This window comes from Ciconia boyciana, chromosome 23, assembly GCF_034638445.1.
Source record: "Ciconia boyciana chromosome 23, ASM3463844v1, whole genome shotgun sequence".
Taxonomy (NCBI): Eukaryota; Metazoa; Chordata; class Aves; order Ciconiiformes; family Ciconiidae; genus Ciconia; species Ciconia boyciana.
The window spans coordinates 3048115-3067709 of record NC_132956.1 but is presented as its reverse complement, the minus strand read 5'-3'; the positions used below and the strand labels follow the sequence as shown (position 1 = coordinate 3067709).

The 19595-nt window shown below is 56.4% G+C and overlaps 1 protein-coding gene and 1 long non-coding RNA gene across 3 annotated transcripts in view; one reads left to right on the top strand and one right to left on the bottom strand.

Moving 5' to 3' along the window:
* Positions 1-19595, bottom strand: part of BLACAT1 (BLACAT1 overlapping LEMD1 locus) — a 36277-nt gene that overhangs the window by 2627 nt on the left and 14055 nt on the right. Inside the window, exons 1-3 of one of the 2 annotated variants that reach the window (XM_072844677.1) lie at positions 15552-15630; positions 4892-5095; positions 4271-4591 (exon numbers count right to left, since the gene is read on the bottom strand). In XM_072844677.1, coding sequence (XP_072700778.1) covers positions 4954-5095; positions 15552-15568 — 159 coding nt within the window. In that variant the 5' untranslated portion in view covers positions 15569-15630 and the 3' untranslated portion in view covers positions 4271-4591; positions 4892-4953. Of the gene's footprint in view, positions 1-4270; positions 4592-4891; positions 5096-15551; positions 15631-19595 lie in introns of those variants that run through there. The other variant, XM_072844678.1, reaches the window with a different exon arrangement.
* On the top strand, positions 11988-13142 carry LOC140643186 (uncharacterized). Its single transcript, XR_012039534.1, has 3 exons — positions 11988-12047; positions 12444-12822; positions 12900-13142. It is a non-coding gene; the product is annotated as an uncharacterized lncRNA (long non-coding RNA).

Genomic DNA, 19595 nt, shown 5'->3' with positions numbered 1-19595 from the left:
CGCGCCCCCGCATACACATATTTTGGTCCCCAACCCAGCTATTGTCATGCAAATAAACATCTGTAGGCTCCCTTGCTCCCAAGTAAGCCAATATTTACAAAGGGGCTACACTGCCTATCTTGGAAGTGAGCCTGAGGCGATGCTTTGGTTATTTTGATCATTAAAACGGATTTTTCCCAACACTCCAGCATTCGCTCCAGACCCTGAACCCTTGCTACAAGCAGGTCCTCAGGTCCTCGTTTCAGACGATGTTACTTCTCCATTCCCAGAGCTGGTGCACGGGTGTTGCTGGCTGCTGCCGGCTTCACTCCAGCCCTTTGGAGAAGCTCGGGGTGCACGGGAAGGGGCTGAGCTGCAGGACATCCCCCTCCAAAGCCCCGGCAAGGACCTGGCCAGGGCAGGCACCGGCTGCAGCCCGCGGCGAGAGGGACCTCCCTCCTCCGTGCATCCCACCAACTTCAAGGGAAGTTGGATGCTTTCCTTAGTATAAGAAGATTAAAGAAGGATTATTGCTGGTGGGAACAAATGCACCTTTCAGGAGCACCGCTCTCCTCTTCCTGAGGAGGGACGGAGGTGGAGGCTCTCTCCATAAACCCTGGGAACCCACAGTACAGATAAGGCTTGTGTGGTAACAGGGGATTTGCAGGGAGCCCAGCTGTACGCTGAGCCAGCTCCGTACCGGAGAGGCCAGGTTACATGTCTACTGCACCTTTACCCCCAGGATGCCCGCGAGCAGCCAGGACAGGGGCGATTTTGCAGCCTCAGCTTCAGGCTCACTGCTCAGCCGTGGGGGGTCCCTTTTCCCCTGCACCTCCTTTCCTCTCTCCAGAGGATGGAAAAGCCTTGGAAAAGCACTTGGAAACCACTGAACGGACAACTCCAGCGTATAGCTCATTGCCACCGACATTAGTAAGATTTATCTACTACAGTATCGCTCAGGTCCAGTTGCTTCTGGAGTGGAGAAGCAAAAGCCGGGTGGAAGAGTCAAAGGCAGGGTGTCTGTCACTTGGGAGGGCAAGAGGAAATCCTGAACAATAAGCAAACTCCTAGTTTATAAAAACGCCCGGGGTTGTGCAAACGTGGGGGAGAGAGAAAGAGAGACGGGGATAGACTGTTTGTACTGTGACAAGAGCTGTCAACTTCCCAGCCTTCGCAGTCTCAGAAGCATACGCTGCCCTATTAAAATGCTGCCACTGGAAAGAGAGAGAAAAAAACCAAAACGTTTTTCTTTTGCCCACTGCAAATTTGTTAGTGGAAGCTGGCTGGGCAGCTCGGAGGGGCGAGCGGCACAGGGCTCAGCTCTTGGCAGGTTTGCTACAGAAAACGCCAGGCTGGAGTCTGGTGGGAAACAATGTGCAGATGAAAGGACCTTCAGCCATAAATCTAGAGGTCAAGTCATTATGATGGGGGAATCAAAAAGCACCACAAGCCACTTATGAACACAATAGAGGTCAATCCAGGAGCAAACCATTTTGCTCAGAGCCATGGTGGAAAACATATTGTTGCTTTGAGAGCTACATCCATCCAGGGAGGTGGGAAGTTCTCTTTAAAAATAACTGTAGCTCGAGCGCTTTAACATTCATACTGCACTTGGTTCATTTATTGTCTTTTCAACTGCACATATAATGCGTGTGGGTGAGTGTCTGCCTGGCTCAATTGTACATGCTACATTCATTAAACACCTGGCTTGGGAACCCCTCACTGGAGACAGGAATATTCAAGACACAGGGAAAATCTGACCAGGCACAGAGCTGCCGCACACGTCCAGCATGCAGCGAGTCCAGAAGGTGCGTGGTGTGCGTGTGCACGGCGCGTGCAGTGCGTGCATAGGGTGTGCACAGCGCGTGCACCACGTACAGCGTGTGCACTGGGCGTGCATCACGTACAATGTATGCACAGCATGCACAGTGCAAGCACAGCGTGCGCACGGCGTGTTTCCAGCAGAGCTCCCAGCTCATCCCAGGCCAGCCCGGGGAACTCCCACTACAACCAGGAGCGCCTGAAGCACCATCCCGTCACGCAGCAGCCTCATCTCCAGGGCTGCTCTCAGTGCAACGCCGAGCCTCCACCTAGACACGAAATCTTGGGGTGGCTGTTAGCTGCACATCTTTAACTGCCAAACCATGATGGATCTGGAATCCAAGAGGTTTAGCAGCGAAGGTTACACAGTGATGAACTGGGCCAACCCCCTCAACCCCACAGCAATGATTTAGCTTTTGTAAAGCCTGACTGAGCAAAGCTGCCCATGATTTCCCCCAAACCTCTGCTTTGATGGTCTCCCTGGAGCATGCACCCGCTGCCCGAACAGCCCCAGCTCTCCACGCTGCACTCACAAGGGTCATCCCTGCTCAGATTGTCATTAGCAGGGACCCAGCTTGTGTCCCCCCAGGAATGGGGCACCGTCAACGGAGCCAAAACGTGGGTGCATCAGCATTAACCTCAGCCATCCTTGCTGGCTCTGCAAAGCGGCTCCTCAGCAAAGCTTAAGTAAAAGGTTGATGCAGCCCCACAGGTCCCAGGGGAGAGATTACAGCCGGCACTAACCACAGTGTTTTCCACCGACCTGTGTGTGCCAGCCTGAAACTTGCTGAGCTCAACGGTGACAAATGACAGGGAAGCCAGACCGCTCTCCTGGCTGGCCCCTCGCAGGGCACCTCATGTGCCACCGCGTGCCCTCTCCCGTGCCGAAACCTGGAGCCCAGCTGGGAAATACCTGGCTGGGAACACTGCCCGGGGGCTGCAGCACTGCATCCCACAGCTCACATCACTTGGGCTTAAAGAGGGGAAAAAGCCAAGTGTCCCGAGCCTCCCGACCCCAGGGTCTGACGCACGGAGACCACGCGCAGTCCGTGCCCCCGTGCCCGGTCCCGGCTGGCTGCCACCTCCGAGCCGGCTCTGAGCCGCACATCCCACACCAGTCAGCTGCTTCCCACTGCAGCCCAGACAACGGGCACCCAGCAGAGAGGATTTAAAGCTCCTCAGCTGCACCTCGTGTTATTGGCACTCCTGGCCAGGCTCAGGTTTTTGTGCTAAATCCTTGGGATAAGAAAATAAAATAATAGCCATGTTGGTTCTGGATGTTGGCTGAGCCAACAAATCTCCTCCGAAGGGGAGCTGTCAGTGGCTCATACAGCTCTGTTTGCCCAGTGCAAATCTGATCTGGGAGCACTGGGCAAACCCTGGAAAGGTCGAGCCAGTTAATCATGGGGGGAGGATTTGATCTCTGAGTGTGCTTGTCCCCCGCGGTAGGGGCTCCTGGGGGGTGTCAATCTGCTCAAGTCAATACCCCCCCCGCCCCATGCCGATGGGCAGTGGGCACGGCTGCCCCTGAGCATTTACCCTTTCCTAGGGACTGTCCCTGCTGCTCTCCAGCACGTCTTGCAAACAGGAGCACCAGGGCTGTTGCAGCTGCTGGTGCCTGAAATGAGATCTTGAATGCCGGGTGCATTTGGGGATGTAGACCTAAGCAGCGGTCCCCAAACCCTGGGGGACCCTGTCTCAGGGACACTCGCCAGCTCTCCAGCATGCAGAGCCTGGGGCTGTTTGGAGGGTATCTGAGCAGGGATCTCTCTCTGAGATGCCTCCTGGATGGCACAGCACGCAGGAAGCTCCTGTATGGCTTCAGCGGTGGGTGGGAAGGACGCACAGACAGGGTAGAGGAGAGAGGGGGACGGTGGGGACAGCCACGCAGCGCAAGGCGAGCGCACGGCCACCGCAGGAGGCGGCGGTGGCAGGAGCAGGACTAACCCTGGGGACGGGTGGCTCCTGCCCGGCAGCCCCGGGCATCGCTTTTGGCCCCAGGCTCAGGGGGTCTCCATATGGAGAAGGGAAGCGCAGTATGGAAGAATATAAGGATTTCTGCTCTGGAGGACACGTTTGTGCTGGAAATGTCCCTGGAGTGAATCTCAGGTGCCCCGAGCTCAGGGATTTTGGCCCGTTTGCCGAACAAGAACAACCTCCCGCTGAGCCTCATGGCTCAGGTGTGCAGGGGGTGGGGGTCAGGCACCGAGGTGTCCCCCCCCACCTGTGGCGCGGGAGCTCCCGGTCGGCACCAGTCGCACAGGGAGCAGCATCCAAGCAGGGCTGGCGTGTCTGGTGCCTCCGAAACGCTCTGGTGTGCTGCACCCGCGGGACCAGGCAGGGCAGAGGCATGGAGAATGGCTTCTTGGAGTCACAGACATTTGCTTGAGACAGACTTAAAAAAAAAAAGCAAACCCCAAACCAGCTTGTTTTTACGTTCAGCCAATTCTACAGCAGCAGGACAACTTACCAGCCAGGGCCAGCCTCTCCAGCACTATGACTCCAGGAAGGACAAGGTCTGGCCCCGGCTTTTAAAAACCCCTTCAGGGTCTGTCTGTTGAGACTTGTTGGAGCAAGGGCAGGTCAGCTGGATCAGGAGGGGAAATCTCTACCGTGCTGGGACGCAGGGTCCCTCTGACACCGGCTGCTTGGGTCCTGAGGGCTCGGTGCCTGGCAGGGCTGGGGGTCCGGGCAGAATTGCTGCAGCACCTGGATAACATCCACAGCATCTGCTTCTGCCTCTCAGCAAGGTCATTCCCGTGCTTTGGCTCTCCCCTGGCCATGCAAGTATCTGGGAAGAGGGAGGGGAGAGAAAATGAGAGAAGCTGCAGGATAAGTGTATTAGAGGAGATTAACCAGCTCCCTCCACGCTCTTCCCAGCCCGCTGCTGCTATCAATGAGCAAAAGCATTGCTCAGCCCCAGGCTCCTGCCAAGCACCATCCCAGGCACGTCAGCTCGGCCGAGCAGCCCCCCGGTCCCCTGAGACACCCCGAGACAGTGCAGGCAGAGGGTGATTCCCGGGGGGGAGCTGGTCCTTGGAGAGGTGAGAAGAAAGGAGGCAGCAAAAGTCCCCCCTCAGTCCCAGCATACCGGTGGGAAGGGGACGGAGTCCCGAGGCACGGCTCGGCAAGGCACACACACGAGTCTGCTCCTCACACCGCTGTCTCCTGCTCAGCACTGGACTCTTCTTTCTTCCTCTTCATCTTGCAGAAGCCATGGAGCCCGCAGAAGCAAGCAAAGGTGAACTGGGGCATCACCTGGCGCAGGAGAGGTGTGGGAGCACCCCTGGGAGACCTGGATGGGGACAGGGAGAGGAGTCAGGGCAGCTCCTGCAGATGCACAGGGGATGCACGGGCAGGATGGAGGGCGTAGGACACATCCCCAAAATCACAAAACTGGAACATCATCCTGCACCGGTGCACATCTCCCTTCCCCCTCCTTCCCCGCATCCGAGGCCCCCAGCCACGCGCTCCCAAATTCCCTACCCAGCGAAAGACGAGGAGATTAAACCCCCCCCCAGCCCCTCTCCTCAAAAGCAGTGAACAATCGGGACAGACGTGGGGACAGCTTGCGGGGCCTAATGCATATTCGAGGGCCCAGGAGGTGAGCTGCCCTGGGAGCGCCCCGGCGCAGAGGCAGCACCAGTGGTTACGGCACAATGAGGCACAGCTGAGAGCAGAGTTCACTCTCTTTGTGTCCGTTTTCAACGGATAAAATAATGCCCCAAAGCACAGCCCACATTATGGTCCAACAGCTGCAAAATGTAATTATGCAAATGAAAGGCTGTTGGGTTTTTTTTAAATAAATAACAAATACTTGCAGAAATACTGTCTGAAGCGAAACCTTCATTTTCTCCCTACTTTAATTTTTAGCTTTTGTACAGTTTGCAAATGACCAGCTCTAATTCTGCCCCAGAAGAGGCAGTGCTGGTCTCAAAGGGAGCCGTGCCCAGCCTGCGCAGTGTCACACTGCCCAGCAAGGCACATCCTCGTCACCAGAACTGTGCCATCCTCCAGCCGTGCGGAGAGCAGAGGGACCGCAGCACCCACAGCACAGTCACCACCTGGGGCTCCCTGCAGAGCCTCAACTCGGTGTTTGCTCCCTGTCAGCAGCAGCACGGACAGGGAACAACTTGGGGCCTCAATTTACCCATCTGTGAAATGGGCATGATGCTCAAGCTGTCAGAGGACTAAGTGGAAATGTCAGTGTAGGAGGTACTGTCACCTCCTGAGGCTCACGGCCACCAACAGTAGCGAGCAAAGAGTGACCCTCCCAAGAGCTGGGCACCGCTGAGAGCCCCCAGCCCGCTGCCTGCAGCCCGCAACCCCGGCAGAGTTTGGAGCAGCCCTAATTCACAGCAGGGACAGCTGGGAGAAAATTAACCAGGGGAAAAAAGCCAAAGCAGGTGGGGCCCATGGATCCCCATCTCTACGCACTCTTCACCAGCGGTGATGTTGCAGGGGGGTGATGCCACATCCCCGCCTTCCCACTTTCCCCCTTTCCAGGGGGCCCAGCTGCAGCACAAAGTGAATGGCAGCAGCGAGAGGCATCCCATTTAATCCACTTCTGCTGCTGCCCCCCCTCCCCAGCCATCTGGGTACCTGTCTGGTAGCTCCCAAATTAAATAAGGCTACCTCTGGAGCTCACAAATAATGACAACAGGCTCTTTAATGAGTCTCCTGTTCTGAATGGCTTCTCAGCATAGCGGCAGGTCTCCTCGTCTCTCTTTGTGCTGCTGCTTTTTTGTTACCAGCCTGAGAATGGGATTTTGGAGGGAACGGCTGGTGCAGAGGGGCTGCGCGGGGGCCAGCCCACCGGGGTGGGGGGCCGCTCACCTCCCGGCCCCTGCACCCTCCCAGCTTTGCACAGCTTCAGCCGGAGCAGAGCAAACCCGGTGCCAGCGGGGAAGGGATGACACGAAGGGAGAAGCCTTTGGGAGCTGGCACCCCGGTTTGGCACGCTGGGTCTGATCCGGCACTGCCAAACCCCGATTTGGCAAACACCTTCCTCGCCCGTGCAGGGCTCCCACCTCCCACCCGGCACCGTCCCCGCTGTTTAACACTCTCCATATTAACCAGGCAAACATGTCCGTGCTGGACCTCCCAGGCAGCCTCGGCTGAGCAGCTCTCGGTCCCCGTGGGTGCCCATCGCCGCTGCCCCGTGCCACCCGTGCCCGGCCCGGCTGTCCCCCCCTTGCAGACACAAAGCCGCCCCGAGAGCCTGGGCGGTCCGGCTGGGACCCCAGCGTCCATTAGGGAGCTATTGATATATTTAGAGGAGCTTGTAACGCGGAGGCTTTTCAGGCTGACCCTCTGCCTCCCATTCAGGCGGCAGACAATGATGAATGAGCCCTGGAGAATAGAGGCAGCCCAGCTGAGGCTGACGCTCCTGTTCTTCTTGAAAAGGTAGAAAAAGGATCCTGAAGGAGCAAGGAATAATTAAAAAATAAATGAACTGGCTTGGGCAGTGATGACAGAAGCCCCGCTTGATTTGCAAGGGCTGGGCATGCTTCACAGACCCATGCTGCCCTTTCTATTCAAGGGAGAAGATCCTTTGGATAAAACTCCACTGCAGCAGAGAAAATGCGAGGAGCATTAAAAATGTAAAGCTAGAGAATTCTCTTTAGTCAACTGCATAACCCCGGGCTGTGTTTGTCACTGTCACAGTGATGAATTGGGAGCTGTCTGAAATCAGCATGCTCACTTTAATAATGTCACTTTCTCTGAGCCCTAAAAAATGTCTTTCTGAACCAGCTGGACAGAGTCTATTCCTTAGCCCAGCAATTACCCATTTCCCTGGGCTTCGCTGGGCAGCCGGGCAGCTCTCAGCAGCACGGCCGGCAGCTGAAGCAGGACAGCTTCGGGAGGGGAGGTCCTGGGCAGGGAGAGCCCTGGGTGCAGGCAGGGGTGCAGGCAGGGGTGCAGGCAGGGGTCAGCACAGCCTCGCTACAGGGACGGGCTGGGGCTGCCGGGTGACGCCGGTGGCCGCCGGACCCGGGGAAGGTGTGCTCAGGCACTGGGAGCTTTCGTTTTGGCTGATTTTTTTCCTCTGCCCCAGCTTTTCTATTTCTACGAAACGCCATTGAATTCACTTTTAGCTACTTGGTTGGAAAAAACAACATTAAGTTTTGCATTTTAAACCCTGAATTTCAAAGCTGCCTTTAGCCGCCAGCGTGTCGGTTTTTTCCTGGGAAATGGGATCATTTGCAATGGAAATTGGTCCCTTATTTTTGCAGGGAACTGAATGGAATTAAATAATTTGTAATGAAATGTAGAAAACTTCCCAGAAATTTCATTTCAGTTGCCTTTCATGATAGCTAGTCCATCCACCTCTACAGCCAAGGTTTTCAGGAGTGACTGATGATCTGGGGATCACCAGCCTGGTTTTCTAAAATCTGCTGAGCAGACACCCTCGGAAGAGTCCCCGGAGAAGCACCGGGGGCCGCAGCACTGTGCTCACGGGACTTGTGGAGACTTTCTTCTGAAGCACGGCAGCTCCGTGCAACGCAGATGCTCCCTGCACGGAGGCAGCCTTGCCTGGGACTTTTGGTCCTTTCTTTTTTAAGCGTCAGAGGTGCAGGGCCCACATCCCTGGGGCTTGCTGCCAGGGCAGCCTGTCCCTGAGGGGACACAACCCCTTTCCCACACTCCCTGTCCCCCTCCTCCTCCTCACAGCCACAGGATCCATCTAATTTAGCTATTTTTCAGCCAAGCTTTCAAAACCATTATTTCCTAGGGTTGCTTTCCCCCCCCCCCCCCCCAAACCTTGGACATCTCACTGCTTACAACCAGACCTAAGATAAAACCAACTTCAAAGCAGTTTCTATAATGAGCAGCAGTGCATTAGAAACCCAACAACAGAGGAGACGAGACCGGGATAAAACTAACCTGAAAAGAAGCACCATCCCTTTAAGGAGAGATAATGAACGGAGAAGCTGTTGCTTGGCATGTTTGCAGAGAATCGCTAATTAAAACATCGCTTCTGTAAAGTATGCTGATCCCATTGATTCTTCCCCCCACACAGTTAATTTGCTGCTAGGAAGGCAAAGTCGCAAGGGTCCTCATTATAAAAATTTCACTGGCTGCAGCTAATGGTTGTAATTAATAGGTGCAATAAATTTCAAATGGGCAGCCAGGGTGTTCATTAGCTGTGGGCTGACTCAGCACCGGTGGCCTCACCAGTTACTAAATAACCCATTTCCAAGCGGACGGGAGAAGGAAGGTGCTCTGCGGCACAACTGGCACATCCATAATTCCCTGCCGAGAGCAGAGCTGAATAAATAATTCCCGGCAAGTCCCGGATTTGTCTCTTTTTGTCCTGTTGGTGAATTGTCCGTGCAAACCTCCTCCAGCTCTCGGCCAGCTAACTGGGGGCAGGTTTTCTCAAAAGCGCTGGCGCAGGCAAGTGACCTGGATTTCGTGTGGGATCAGCACTCAAGGAATTGAACCCTCTGATGCAAAGGGTGGGCAAATACCCAACGATAATATCATGTAGCCAGGCATGGATCAAACCCCGGGGAAGCCGTTCATGCAAAGCACAGATCCACACGTGGGTGGGTCTGTCTACTGGGGACGTGGGCTGCAGCGTGATTTTTAATGCCTTGGTCCTTCTCTGGGCATCCTGCGCGAGGGCTGAGCTTTAAAATCTCCCTGGGCTCCTGCTGAGCATCATCCCCTCCGTAGAAGGTCCCAGTGCCGCAGCCCCGTGCGTGCACCAACCCTCCCGGGGGCTGGGGGCCGCTGGCGAGGCGCTGGGCATCCCGCTGTGTCCCGTTAGGGCCGGGTGCCGTCACAGCTTTGATTAAAAAACCCAGCTTTTCAGTTCATTATCATCTGGCTGTAATTAAAATACTAATAATTGGCACTGTCTCCCCAAGTTATCTCCTGGAACCAGCAACCATGGGACCGAGCGACCCAGCAAGAAGCTGGTGCTGCTTCTGCTGCTCTTCCAGCGCACCATCAACGCCGCACAGAGGCAAACCCCATCCCGAGCCCTGCGTGGGCAGCAGCCTGTGGGCAGTGACCCCAGCCTGTGTGCTGTGATGTGGGAAGCAACCCCACTCGCCCCAGCGGTATTCGGGAGCCGATGCTCTGTGCACAAGCCGGGTGGCCCTCGCATGCCTGCAGCCAAAATTACAGCTGCTGCCACGAGGGATGTCTGGGGGCTGATACGGCGGTGCCAGGGCTCTGTGTCGGGGCATGCGGCTACGATTTCCCCTCCCCGCAGGGCAGTGCAGGACAAGCCTGTGCCTCACCCACCGGCAGCTTTGGGATACGGGAGCTCCACACCCAGCTCCTGGAAGACGCTGGGGACGGTGGATGCCTCACTCATAAATGGCAGTTATTATCTGTAATTAGTGGCTTGTCCTGCCCTGCATGTTTGCTCCCGGGAGCCCAGGAAGGACCGGGGACTGCTGGTGGGGTCTGACTGCTCCAGCATCTTTGCCGGGCACTTTTGGAGATGGAGCTGCCCAGGAGTACCCGTGCAGCGGCTCTTCCTCGAGAGCCCTGGACCAGCGATGGGATTTTGATAGCTGCCTTTTTAAAAATAGGTGTGTGCCTAAGTTCTCTAAGATGCTTTGAAAATGCCAACCTGATCTACTGTTTTACTTAATGCTGTGAATATTTTATAAGCACGGCAGCTGAGGGTTTTTGCTTTGCCTGGCCCTGGACGTGGGCAGTAATCGCAGCCGCACGGGGCCACGGGCAGAGGCTGTGCTAATTGAAAGGTGACTGGAGCTGCTGCTGGGAGCTGGATGCCAGACAAGCCGAGAGCTCACCTGGCGCTGGCAGCATCTTCTCTCTGCGATGGACCTTTTCCAGGGGTCTCTGCCAATGCCTTCTGCACGGCAGGGCTTTCATAGAAACACTTGTCCCGTGCCTGTCTCCCCCCTTGCCTCCTGCAAGCCCCGGTCGGGTGTCCCCCTGAGGATCAAACAGACTGAAAACCACAAGCCAAAACTCGCTGCTTAAGCCCGCGTGCATTGCCAGGGAGTACTGGAGCTGGACAAATAAGGGCAAGAAAGAAAGAGATTTGGCAGAAAGTCACCGGCCCTGGCTCCTGACCACCAGACACGCCAACCAACGTGCCCACTCGGTTTCCTCCCGTCCCGGCTGCTCTTCAACACAGCACCGCAGCAGCACACTGCCTCGTGCTCCCTCCGTTTCTTTCCTGCTTAATGCCTGCCTTGCTAAAAGAAAAATCAATAGCATAAAGGGTAGTGAGAGCAAGTCTCAGGGGTGGAGTATCTCGTCGGCGTAGTGCAGACAGGCTGCCAATAATCCTGCTCTGAGCCGCTTTGCCCAACAGCCACCGAAATATTAATGGGGACTGCTGCCGCTCCAGCATCCGTCTGCAGCCTCTTGACAAGAGGCAATCGCCACGCAGAGATGGAGTCTATGCCTCAGCACCAGCATCCCCGCTCCCCGATAGCTCTTTCCCCCAGTGCTTGTGGGAGTGCTTGCTGGGTTTGCCGGGGGGCTTGGGGCTGTGCCCCCCTCGGGGAGCCGCCGCAGCGCAGCGCCCATCGACCCACCGGGACGGGCCAGAGAGGATTTTGCTCATTACCTCCCCAGCACAACATTTTGGGTTGCAACAAAGCAAATGGCAAAAATGGGACTCCTCACGTATTTTTGGTTCATTTGCCCTGCTCTCCTCTTCTTGGCGGTTGACGGCACCCTCGCTCCGGGCTCCCCATCCCCGGCCTTGCACTGGGTCCGAGCAGCCCCGGGGCGGGAGTGGTGGGGCCAAGCCATGCGTGTCTGCAGCAGGGACGGGCCCTGCTCGGCGTGAATGGCTCAGGGCGGCCATTGTCATGGGTGAATTTTCTGAATGAGCAAATCCTCATTAAAAAATAATTAAAACAGCCTGGTGAGATTGGCTTAATTCCTTTCATTTTGACTGATGGTGTTTAGTTTTGATGATTTATGTGCCACAGTCTTGCCAGCTCTCATGCTTTCATTGTTGGAACTCATGGGATTTTATGATTTTCTTCCTTCCACACCTCCTTGAGTCATGGGATTACAGCTGAATCTCAGCTTTCATTTTTTTCAATGACTATTATTTTTAAAGATGCATTCCAGGCTGGTGAAATAAACTTGAAAGCCTGACACCTAATGACTCAAAGCTCAGGAAGTGAGAAAAAAAAGAATAGAGAAACTGCTCGCTTCCTGCTTGGTGAGGGTGGTTTGTAACCCCCTGACGTTGTTCGGGTGCCGACGGAGGCGGTGGGGTCTGCGGTGGTGGGGTCTGTGGTGGTGGGATCGGCGGTGGTGGGGTCTGAGGTGGTGGGATCTACGATCATGGGGTCTGCGGTGGTGGGGTCTGCGGTGGTGGGGTCTGTGGTGGTGGGGTCTGCAGTCGTGGGGTCTGCGGTGGTGGGGTCTGCGGTGGTGGGATCTGCGGTGGTGGGGTCTGCGGTGGTGGGATCTGTGGTGGTGGGGTCTGCGGTGGTGGGGTCTGCGGTCGTGGGGTCTGCAGTGGTGGGATCTATGGTGGTGGGGTCTGTGGTGGTGGGGTCTGCGGTGGTGGGGTCTGCGGTGGTGGGGTCTGCGGCGGTGGGATCTACGATGGTGGGGTCTGCGGCAGTGGGATCTGCGGTCGTGGGGTCTGCAGCAGCACGCTCCTCTCCCACCCCATCTAGCCCAGCTCTGCCAAGCTGCCGTGCTCACAGACTCTGCCTTTGCACATTTAAAAAGTGCAAATTTGCCAAGTCCCGCTGTATAATTAAACCTGTCCTTCCCACGTGCTCCCGACCACCACCTCTCCTCCAGCGTCCTTGTGGCACGGGGCTGGCTGTGGCCTCGTGGGAGCTGCGGGGACGGATCCTGCCTGGTGCAAACTGGGCAGCTCCGGGCTCTGCGCAACGCGCTGGGTCTGCAGCATCCCTGCAAGGGGCACGGCGTGGTGGGGAGATGGGGATGGAGGTGCCCGGGCTTTTCTCAGCCCCCTGCGAGCCCCTGCTCAGGAGAGCCGACAGCAGCAGAAAGGGCTCCTGCCATCACCTGGCAGCCGTTTCGGTGGTGGGTGAAGGCAGCGGCCGCGGCCCTTGGAAATGCCCTTGGTCTCCGCCTGACGCTTTTGTTCTGCGGGGCTGCAGGTGGGGATGCTTTGAACCGTGTGAGAAAAGCTCGCTGCCAAAGAAAAGCCGCTCCCGCCGCCCTCGCAGCCCCCTTCGCCGGCACCCGGCGCCGCCGAGCGCCATTTCAGCTCTGAATGGGGACGACGGCGCCTGAAAGGCCGTGCCCCCCACCATCCCCGTCCCCCTTTGTCTCTCCCTCTGCTCGCCACCCCCTGCCCCATCCGTCTTGCTAAACCTCTAAGGCCCTGCAAGGCTTCAATGCCCCCTTTCACTTGTTATTTGTTACCAAATAAATATGGGTGATTAAAAAGGGATCAGGAGTCCGTGCGGTTTGCAGAGGTGCCTGGAAGGTGGAGTCCCTCCTCTGTGTAGCCCATGGCTTTTCGCCCTACATGAGTTAGGAAAAGCAATCACATAGGAATAAAAAGCCATAGACCACAGCAGAGGGCTTACCCAGGATAAGCCAGCAGTCTTTGGGGAAAGAAAAGGAAAAAGGGGAAGGAGGGGGAAAAAAAAGTAACCCCCCCGTCTAAGTTGTCCTCCCTCCCTGTGCCCGGCTGCGAGCACGACCCGCTCCATCCCTGCACGGGGACCACAGCCGCCCAGCTCGACCCTACAAAAATAGGGGAACATCCCCCCCAAAATACCCCTACAGCCTCTGCCCCGTCACCTCTCAGCACCGTGGCATCGCAGGGTGGTTTATCCTGGGTTACCCCCGGGTCAGGAAGAAGAGAGCCAAACCTGCCACGTCTGTCCCCTCAGCAGTAATGTGCCAGCGCGATGGCCTGACCCCGGGAGGAGGACCCAGCGCCCTGCCTTTTCTGCTCCGAACGCTGTAATGAACTGTGATTGCAGGGACGACAGTCTCTTGCAGCAGAGGTGATGCTTAAAAGACAACATGCCATAGCCTGAATCAATGGCAGCGTGCCCAAGCAGCAGGCAATGAAGTGGTTTATTTTCACTCTGCCAGTGTCCTGGCCACAGCTACACCTTATCTCTGTCAGTAAGTGCTAGGTATTCCCCATCACATCTTTTTGTGCTGCTTTTAAACCTGATAAACCTTGAGTTATAAACCAGATAGTTGCTCTGGTTCCAAACGGAGCAGCAGAAGTTTACACCTGTAGATCAAGTGTCCCTTTCCATAGAGGACCACCGTGCTGTTGGGCAGCCGCTTCCCTTGCAGCAGCCCAGGAACCCACAGGGTAAATCCCTTTTGCAAGCAAGGGCGGAAAGCGCTCGCCTTGGGGTATAGCTGTACCCTGTCCTGTAGCTGATTTGAAAATCTGACCCTTCGGACCGCCGAGGGACTTGCCCACAGTGACAGAGTCACTCAGCGGCAGAACTGGGAACCGAAAACCTTCCCTTGGCCCCGCTGCCCCCGCAGCTCACCTGGCTGCAGAGGCGGTGGATGCTCAGCGGCGAGAGGTGCATCCAACAGACCCGCCTTTGTCGGCTGAGACAAAGGGCTAAAGAAAGGTCTGGCTGCAAACCCGCCTTCCGCTCGCTTCCCCCGCTGCTGCCTTCCTCTGCTGCCTTTTCGCGGGAGCCTGCGTCTCCGTCCCCACAAACGAGGCATCTCAGGACAAGGTGACGCGTTTCATGGGGAGCAGCTGCTCCGGCAGCAACTCTGAGAGCCGGACACAGACCTTATTCTTTAGCAAAAGCCTCTGCACCTCCCCGCACCTGGGGGATCTCCTCCGGTGGCACCAAAACTGCCCGGGTTGTCTCTGGGAAAGCACTGGCCTCTGCCTTTATTCTCTTCCCCTGCCAGGATGCCGGCTCGTTCAGCAACAGTGACTGCTAATTGCCAGGAGCTGATGAGGTCAGCTCCGCTATTGAGTCTAGGAAACTCCCTTTCTTGTTGCCCTCGCAAGAATCCTTGGGAAACGCAATGTTTCTAAAACTATACAGCAACCAGGTTTGGAAGTAGGAAGGATTTTGCACCCTGCGGTTCATAATAGCAGTGAACATGACTTTGACCTACAAACCAAACTTTTGAAGCACACGGGTAGCTCTGAACTGGTGTTTTCCCAAGGTCTTTCCTCTTTTAACTCCCATACATTAATGGCAAGAAAAAAAAGGCCCCCGTGTGCCCCTCCTTCTGACACAGTCACGCTCCCTTCCCGGCCCTTTTGCTCTGCAGGTGGCAGCCACAGGACGGTGGCACCCACAGGACGGTGGCACCCCACGGGCAGCCCGACGCACCGAGCTCTGCAGCAGCATCATTTGGCCACAGCGTTATGCCCTTGGGTGCAGGCATTGTGCTGGGGAGGTCTGCAGGCAAATACCTCGGTGCATGCCCATGGGCGCTGCGTGCACACCAGGAGCCCCTCGTGGGTCTCTGCCCCCCAGCTCCACACCAACCCAACCCCCGGTCCCGGGGGTGCACAAAGGAGACAACCCCAATTTCATTGCGCATTGCACGTTCGAGGGGTAAATCTGTCGAGCCGGGCTTAATGGCTCTTAAGGATATGGCCCTGTGGCTCTGCCATAGCACCCAAGACCTCCCCAGGGGGCTTGCACCCAACGCAGGGCAGCTCCAGTGCCAGGCTGCTCTCCCCAGCATTGGAGCACGAAGACACGTGCCCGTCTGAGAACCACCAGCCCCACACCACACCGCAGGGACCCGAGGACAGCCCGGAGCCGCTGGCCGAGCGCGGCTGACCTCACCTTTGGCAGCATGGCATCCTCTCCGCGGGAAGGGCAGCATGCCAGCCGGCATGGGCCTTGGGACAGCAGCCACCATGGCATCGCCCACACCGTCCTCTCCTCCCCGCACAACCCTGGCCCCTGCCAGCAAAACCCAGGTGCTGCAGGGATGCTCAGGGAAGTGGGTGCCCAGCGCTCACGGGGCAGCCGGCCCCACAGCCTCCGAGCCGCGGCCGGCTAGGGGGGGGTCTCATTTTTGAAGCCCCGACCCCTCCCTTGCCGGCTGCTCTCGCTGCAGTCCCCAGCGCCCTGTCCCCACGTCCCCGCCGAGCCTTGCTGCGCGGTCGCATACTTGAAATGGTTGTGCACCGAGGGGCCGGAGCGGAGGGAGGGAGCGGGGGGTCAGGTATTTCTCCATCCCCAGCTCTGGAGAGCCGGTAACAAAGGCGCTATTGAACTGCAGCCTCTCTGGTCTGTGAAGCAGAAACCTCTTGTATCTACTTCACTGCCTTTGATCTAACTCCCCCAGTGGGATGTATATTACTCATGTCCTGCTGCTCGGGTACTGCTGCCAGAATGGGACGGGGGGGACAAGCCCCCGCACGTCACCCCGGGTTTGGGAAGCGTCCCGCCAGCACCGGGCAGGGGCACCCAGCACCCGCCTCCGCTGCTGTCCTTCCCCATGGCCCCTCTGCCTGCTCCCTCCATCCCCCAGCCCCGCCACCCTCCCAGACCCCAAACTTCGGGGGGTACGTGCAGGCGCCCAGTGCTGCTCTGGGCGGCTCAGCCGAGCGTAGAGGCGGGAGGAGCAGGGCTCTGCGCCTCGCATTCCTCTTCCGTAATTAAAGCCGGTGCGCTGGGTGGAGGGGGAATTTCCCAAAGGGTTTTACTAGCGTCTGGACAAGGGTCAGACAATGAGAACATTTGACAGGGTGCCCAAATCCGCTGTATCTTGGATACGCTCAAAGCCTCCCCCATGCTGTTCGTCCCAGGCACTGGTTTGCAGGAGGTGGGGGCTGTTTGGGCAGGTTGGGCGGTGGGGAAGGCGGGTGGGAGCGTGGGGACTCTCTCACGACATCCCTGCAGCCTTTGCCCCAACCAGGCTGCCCCAAAAGTGCAAAAGCTTGAGCAGCACCAGCTTGCTCTGAAACCACGTCCCCACCGGGATCGCCCAGAAAATCCTGGGTAAAGGCATCAAACGCACCTTAGAGACTCACAGTACTTAGAGTGGTGCTTTAAAAAGTACTTTGCTGCCTTCAGCAATCTACCTGCCTCGCTCCCGGGGGAGCCAGGGGCACTCGGGGCTTAGCCCGGTTTTGCCAGCCCCGGGGGGCACTGGGATGCTGTGACAACCTGGCTGGAAACCACCCCAGCTACCCAAAAGCACTTGAGTGCTTTTGGAAATCTTATTCTCCTGCTTTTCCAGCTGGTTTGCAGAAAACCCTGCGGCTGGCAGCTCCCACTGGCACCCAGAGAGGCATGTGTGGGCATCGCCTTTGGAGCAGGCAGGCCCCCGGCGTGCCCACATGAGAGTACCCCCAGTGAGAGTACCCAAAATGACAGCACAAGAGGAAGCGTCCCTGTAGCCCAGGGCTCTCGGCGCTGCTTCGCCTTCTCCCAGGGCTCATCCCCTCCTTCCCCAGCTCCCTGCCCGTGTCTCAGGTGAGGGGAGAGCTGAGACATGCACAGAGCCTCTCCGGGGCTGCCTCCATCCTTGCTGCAAGGTGGAGAGAAAAAATACATACCCGACAACTGAAACGGAAAGGATAGATGGACAGATGGACGAACGGATGGATAGATACTCAAGAACAGAGACCAGCCAAGCTGGGTACACCTAAACGATTTTGTTTTCCACAGAAATCCATACTAATTGCATCCCAAGAAGGTGCAAGCAGCCTTTCTTTTAGGGGATCATCTGCAGTTCCCCCCTCCCCAGCCCCTCTCTCTCCAGCTACAGGCTGGCTCGTGCCCCAGGGCAGGGCGTGCGGGACCCAACTCTTGTTTGGTTTTTAAACATTAACTATTAGAACTTGGGGAGCAGTTGAAGTCAGAGTTGGGCAATGATCCATTTTCAAGCTGTCTTGACAACTGGCTCCAGCACAGCAAGATTAGATCTACTAATCACATTTATAAGGCGCCCAGGATCATGAATTGGGTATTCGGAGAATATTTGTCATTGTAACAATGTCATTTCCCAGCCTTCAGTGTGCATTACCTTGTCCTCCAAGTCGTTATGGTTGGACTTCTTGGCTTTATAGAAACGTCTGCTCGGGGAAGAGGAGGCTCAAATGCACTGGTTGTATCGGTGCTCTGGACAGCTAAAGGTGCACCCTGTCTGTCACTTGTGCATCCCGTGGATAGGGTAATACTGGGGTTATTTATGCATTTTAATCCGCTTTCTCATCCCCTGATTTTGTATTGATAGCTGCTTCAACAAAACGGATATAACCCAAATCTTTCCAGAATGCTATATAAATCCCCCAACTCTTACAGGCAATAAAAAGGGAGGCCAGGTAAGCTGAGTGACACCCCAGATCACGCCGTGCATCCTTAACGGTGAGCTCAGGAAAGCAACGCAGCTCTGCTTCCCCATCACTCCCCAAAGCAGGCGTCTGACGAGGAGACCACACTGTCTACAACACCCTTATCAAGACGTGCCAGAGAGATGCGTTCAACAAATCCATGTTTGCAGCAACAACAGCAATCGCAGCATCGCAGCCGGCGCACAGCAGCTGCCGCTCGGCTGCGAGTGCTGCAGCATTGCATTAAGGAGAGACCAGACGGAGCCCAGGTTCCCTTCACAGGATGCTCTGGCAGCCACAGAAAATCCACAGGCTCAGGAAGGGCCAAAATAGTCCTAATTTTGCAGGTGCACAGGCAATCACACATTCCTTCCAAAACACAGGATACAGCACAAAACCGGTCTGGTTTGTTTTAAGGAGAGAAAAGAAATCCTTTCATTTTCTGGCTACTTTTGCACTTGGCTTTATGCCCACAGGGATGCTCAGCCCACCTCCCTCCGGAACAGCAGACGTCGCTCGTGCAGTCTCTCCCCGACACCCTGGCAGCCCATGAGATGTGTTTGCCCCTTCCAGTAGGTACCAGTGCTCCAGGACCTGGCTTGCCCTAACTCAGGGACCTGCGTAGGAAAACCGGGGCTGGCGAGGTGCTGAGGGGGACAGGGCGTGCAGAGCTGGGCTCCGGCTGCCCCGGCACAGCTCAGCCCAGCACCAGGCTCCCAAAGGACTGGCTTTTCCATGAGTGCCTGAGGTTGTTTTGGCAAGCAGAAATGTTCTTGCTGGAACAGGCAAGTTTGAGCCAGGAGGAATAGTTTGCAAATCCAGTTAGTTTGTAGCAGTCGGCTTTGGGTACAAAAGCAGCTCTGAGAAGTTGCAACCTTTTCCTTCCCACTTTTCCATTTGGAAGAGCATGCCACTTCCAGCTCTCCTTTGCTCTTACCAAAAATACGTATTTTAGGTGACTGGAAATGTAATGACAGGTTTTTCTCCAGGTGAAGCAAAATGCTCTCCAACCCTAGATGATTTCGTTGCCCAGCTTGCTGAAAAAATTAATAATAAATTAATTTTGGTTTGACCCCTCGGTGCTTCTGTGCTCGGCAAACCAAAAAATCAGTCCTCAGCAGAGGACCTGCACCTGAACCAAGCGACTCTTGGAGGGGCACGTCTGGCCACAGGACCCCAAGGCTTGTGTGTCCTGGGTCATGGCCCATATGATCCTGCCGAAGCCCAAACGTCTCCGCTCTGCCTCTGCTCAGCCCCACTGCACAGCGCAGAGCGTTGCTGTTTCCTCCGGCTTTTTTTCAAGGTGGAGGGATGAGAGAGGCAGAGAGGGAAGGGATGAGATAATGACCCAGATCTGTTCCTGCAAACTAGCCATCAATTTGCCACACAGCCCATTAAGAGAGGGCAAATGCAACTCGGGAATCCAGGTAAGTCACTCGCTAACAAGATGCTCCCAGGCCTTTTAGCACATTCCTGGTCACAGATATTTCAGCTCCCGCAGCCCCAGCTGTAATTAAGTCTGGGCTGCGAGGCAGGAGATGCT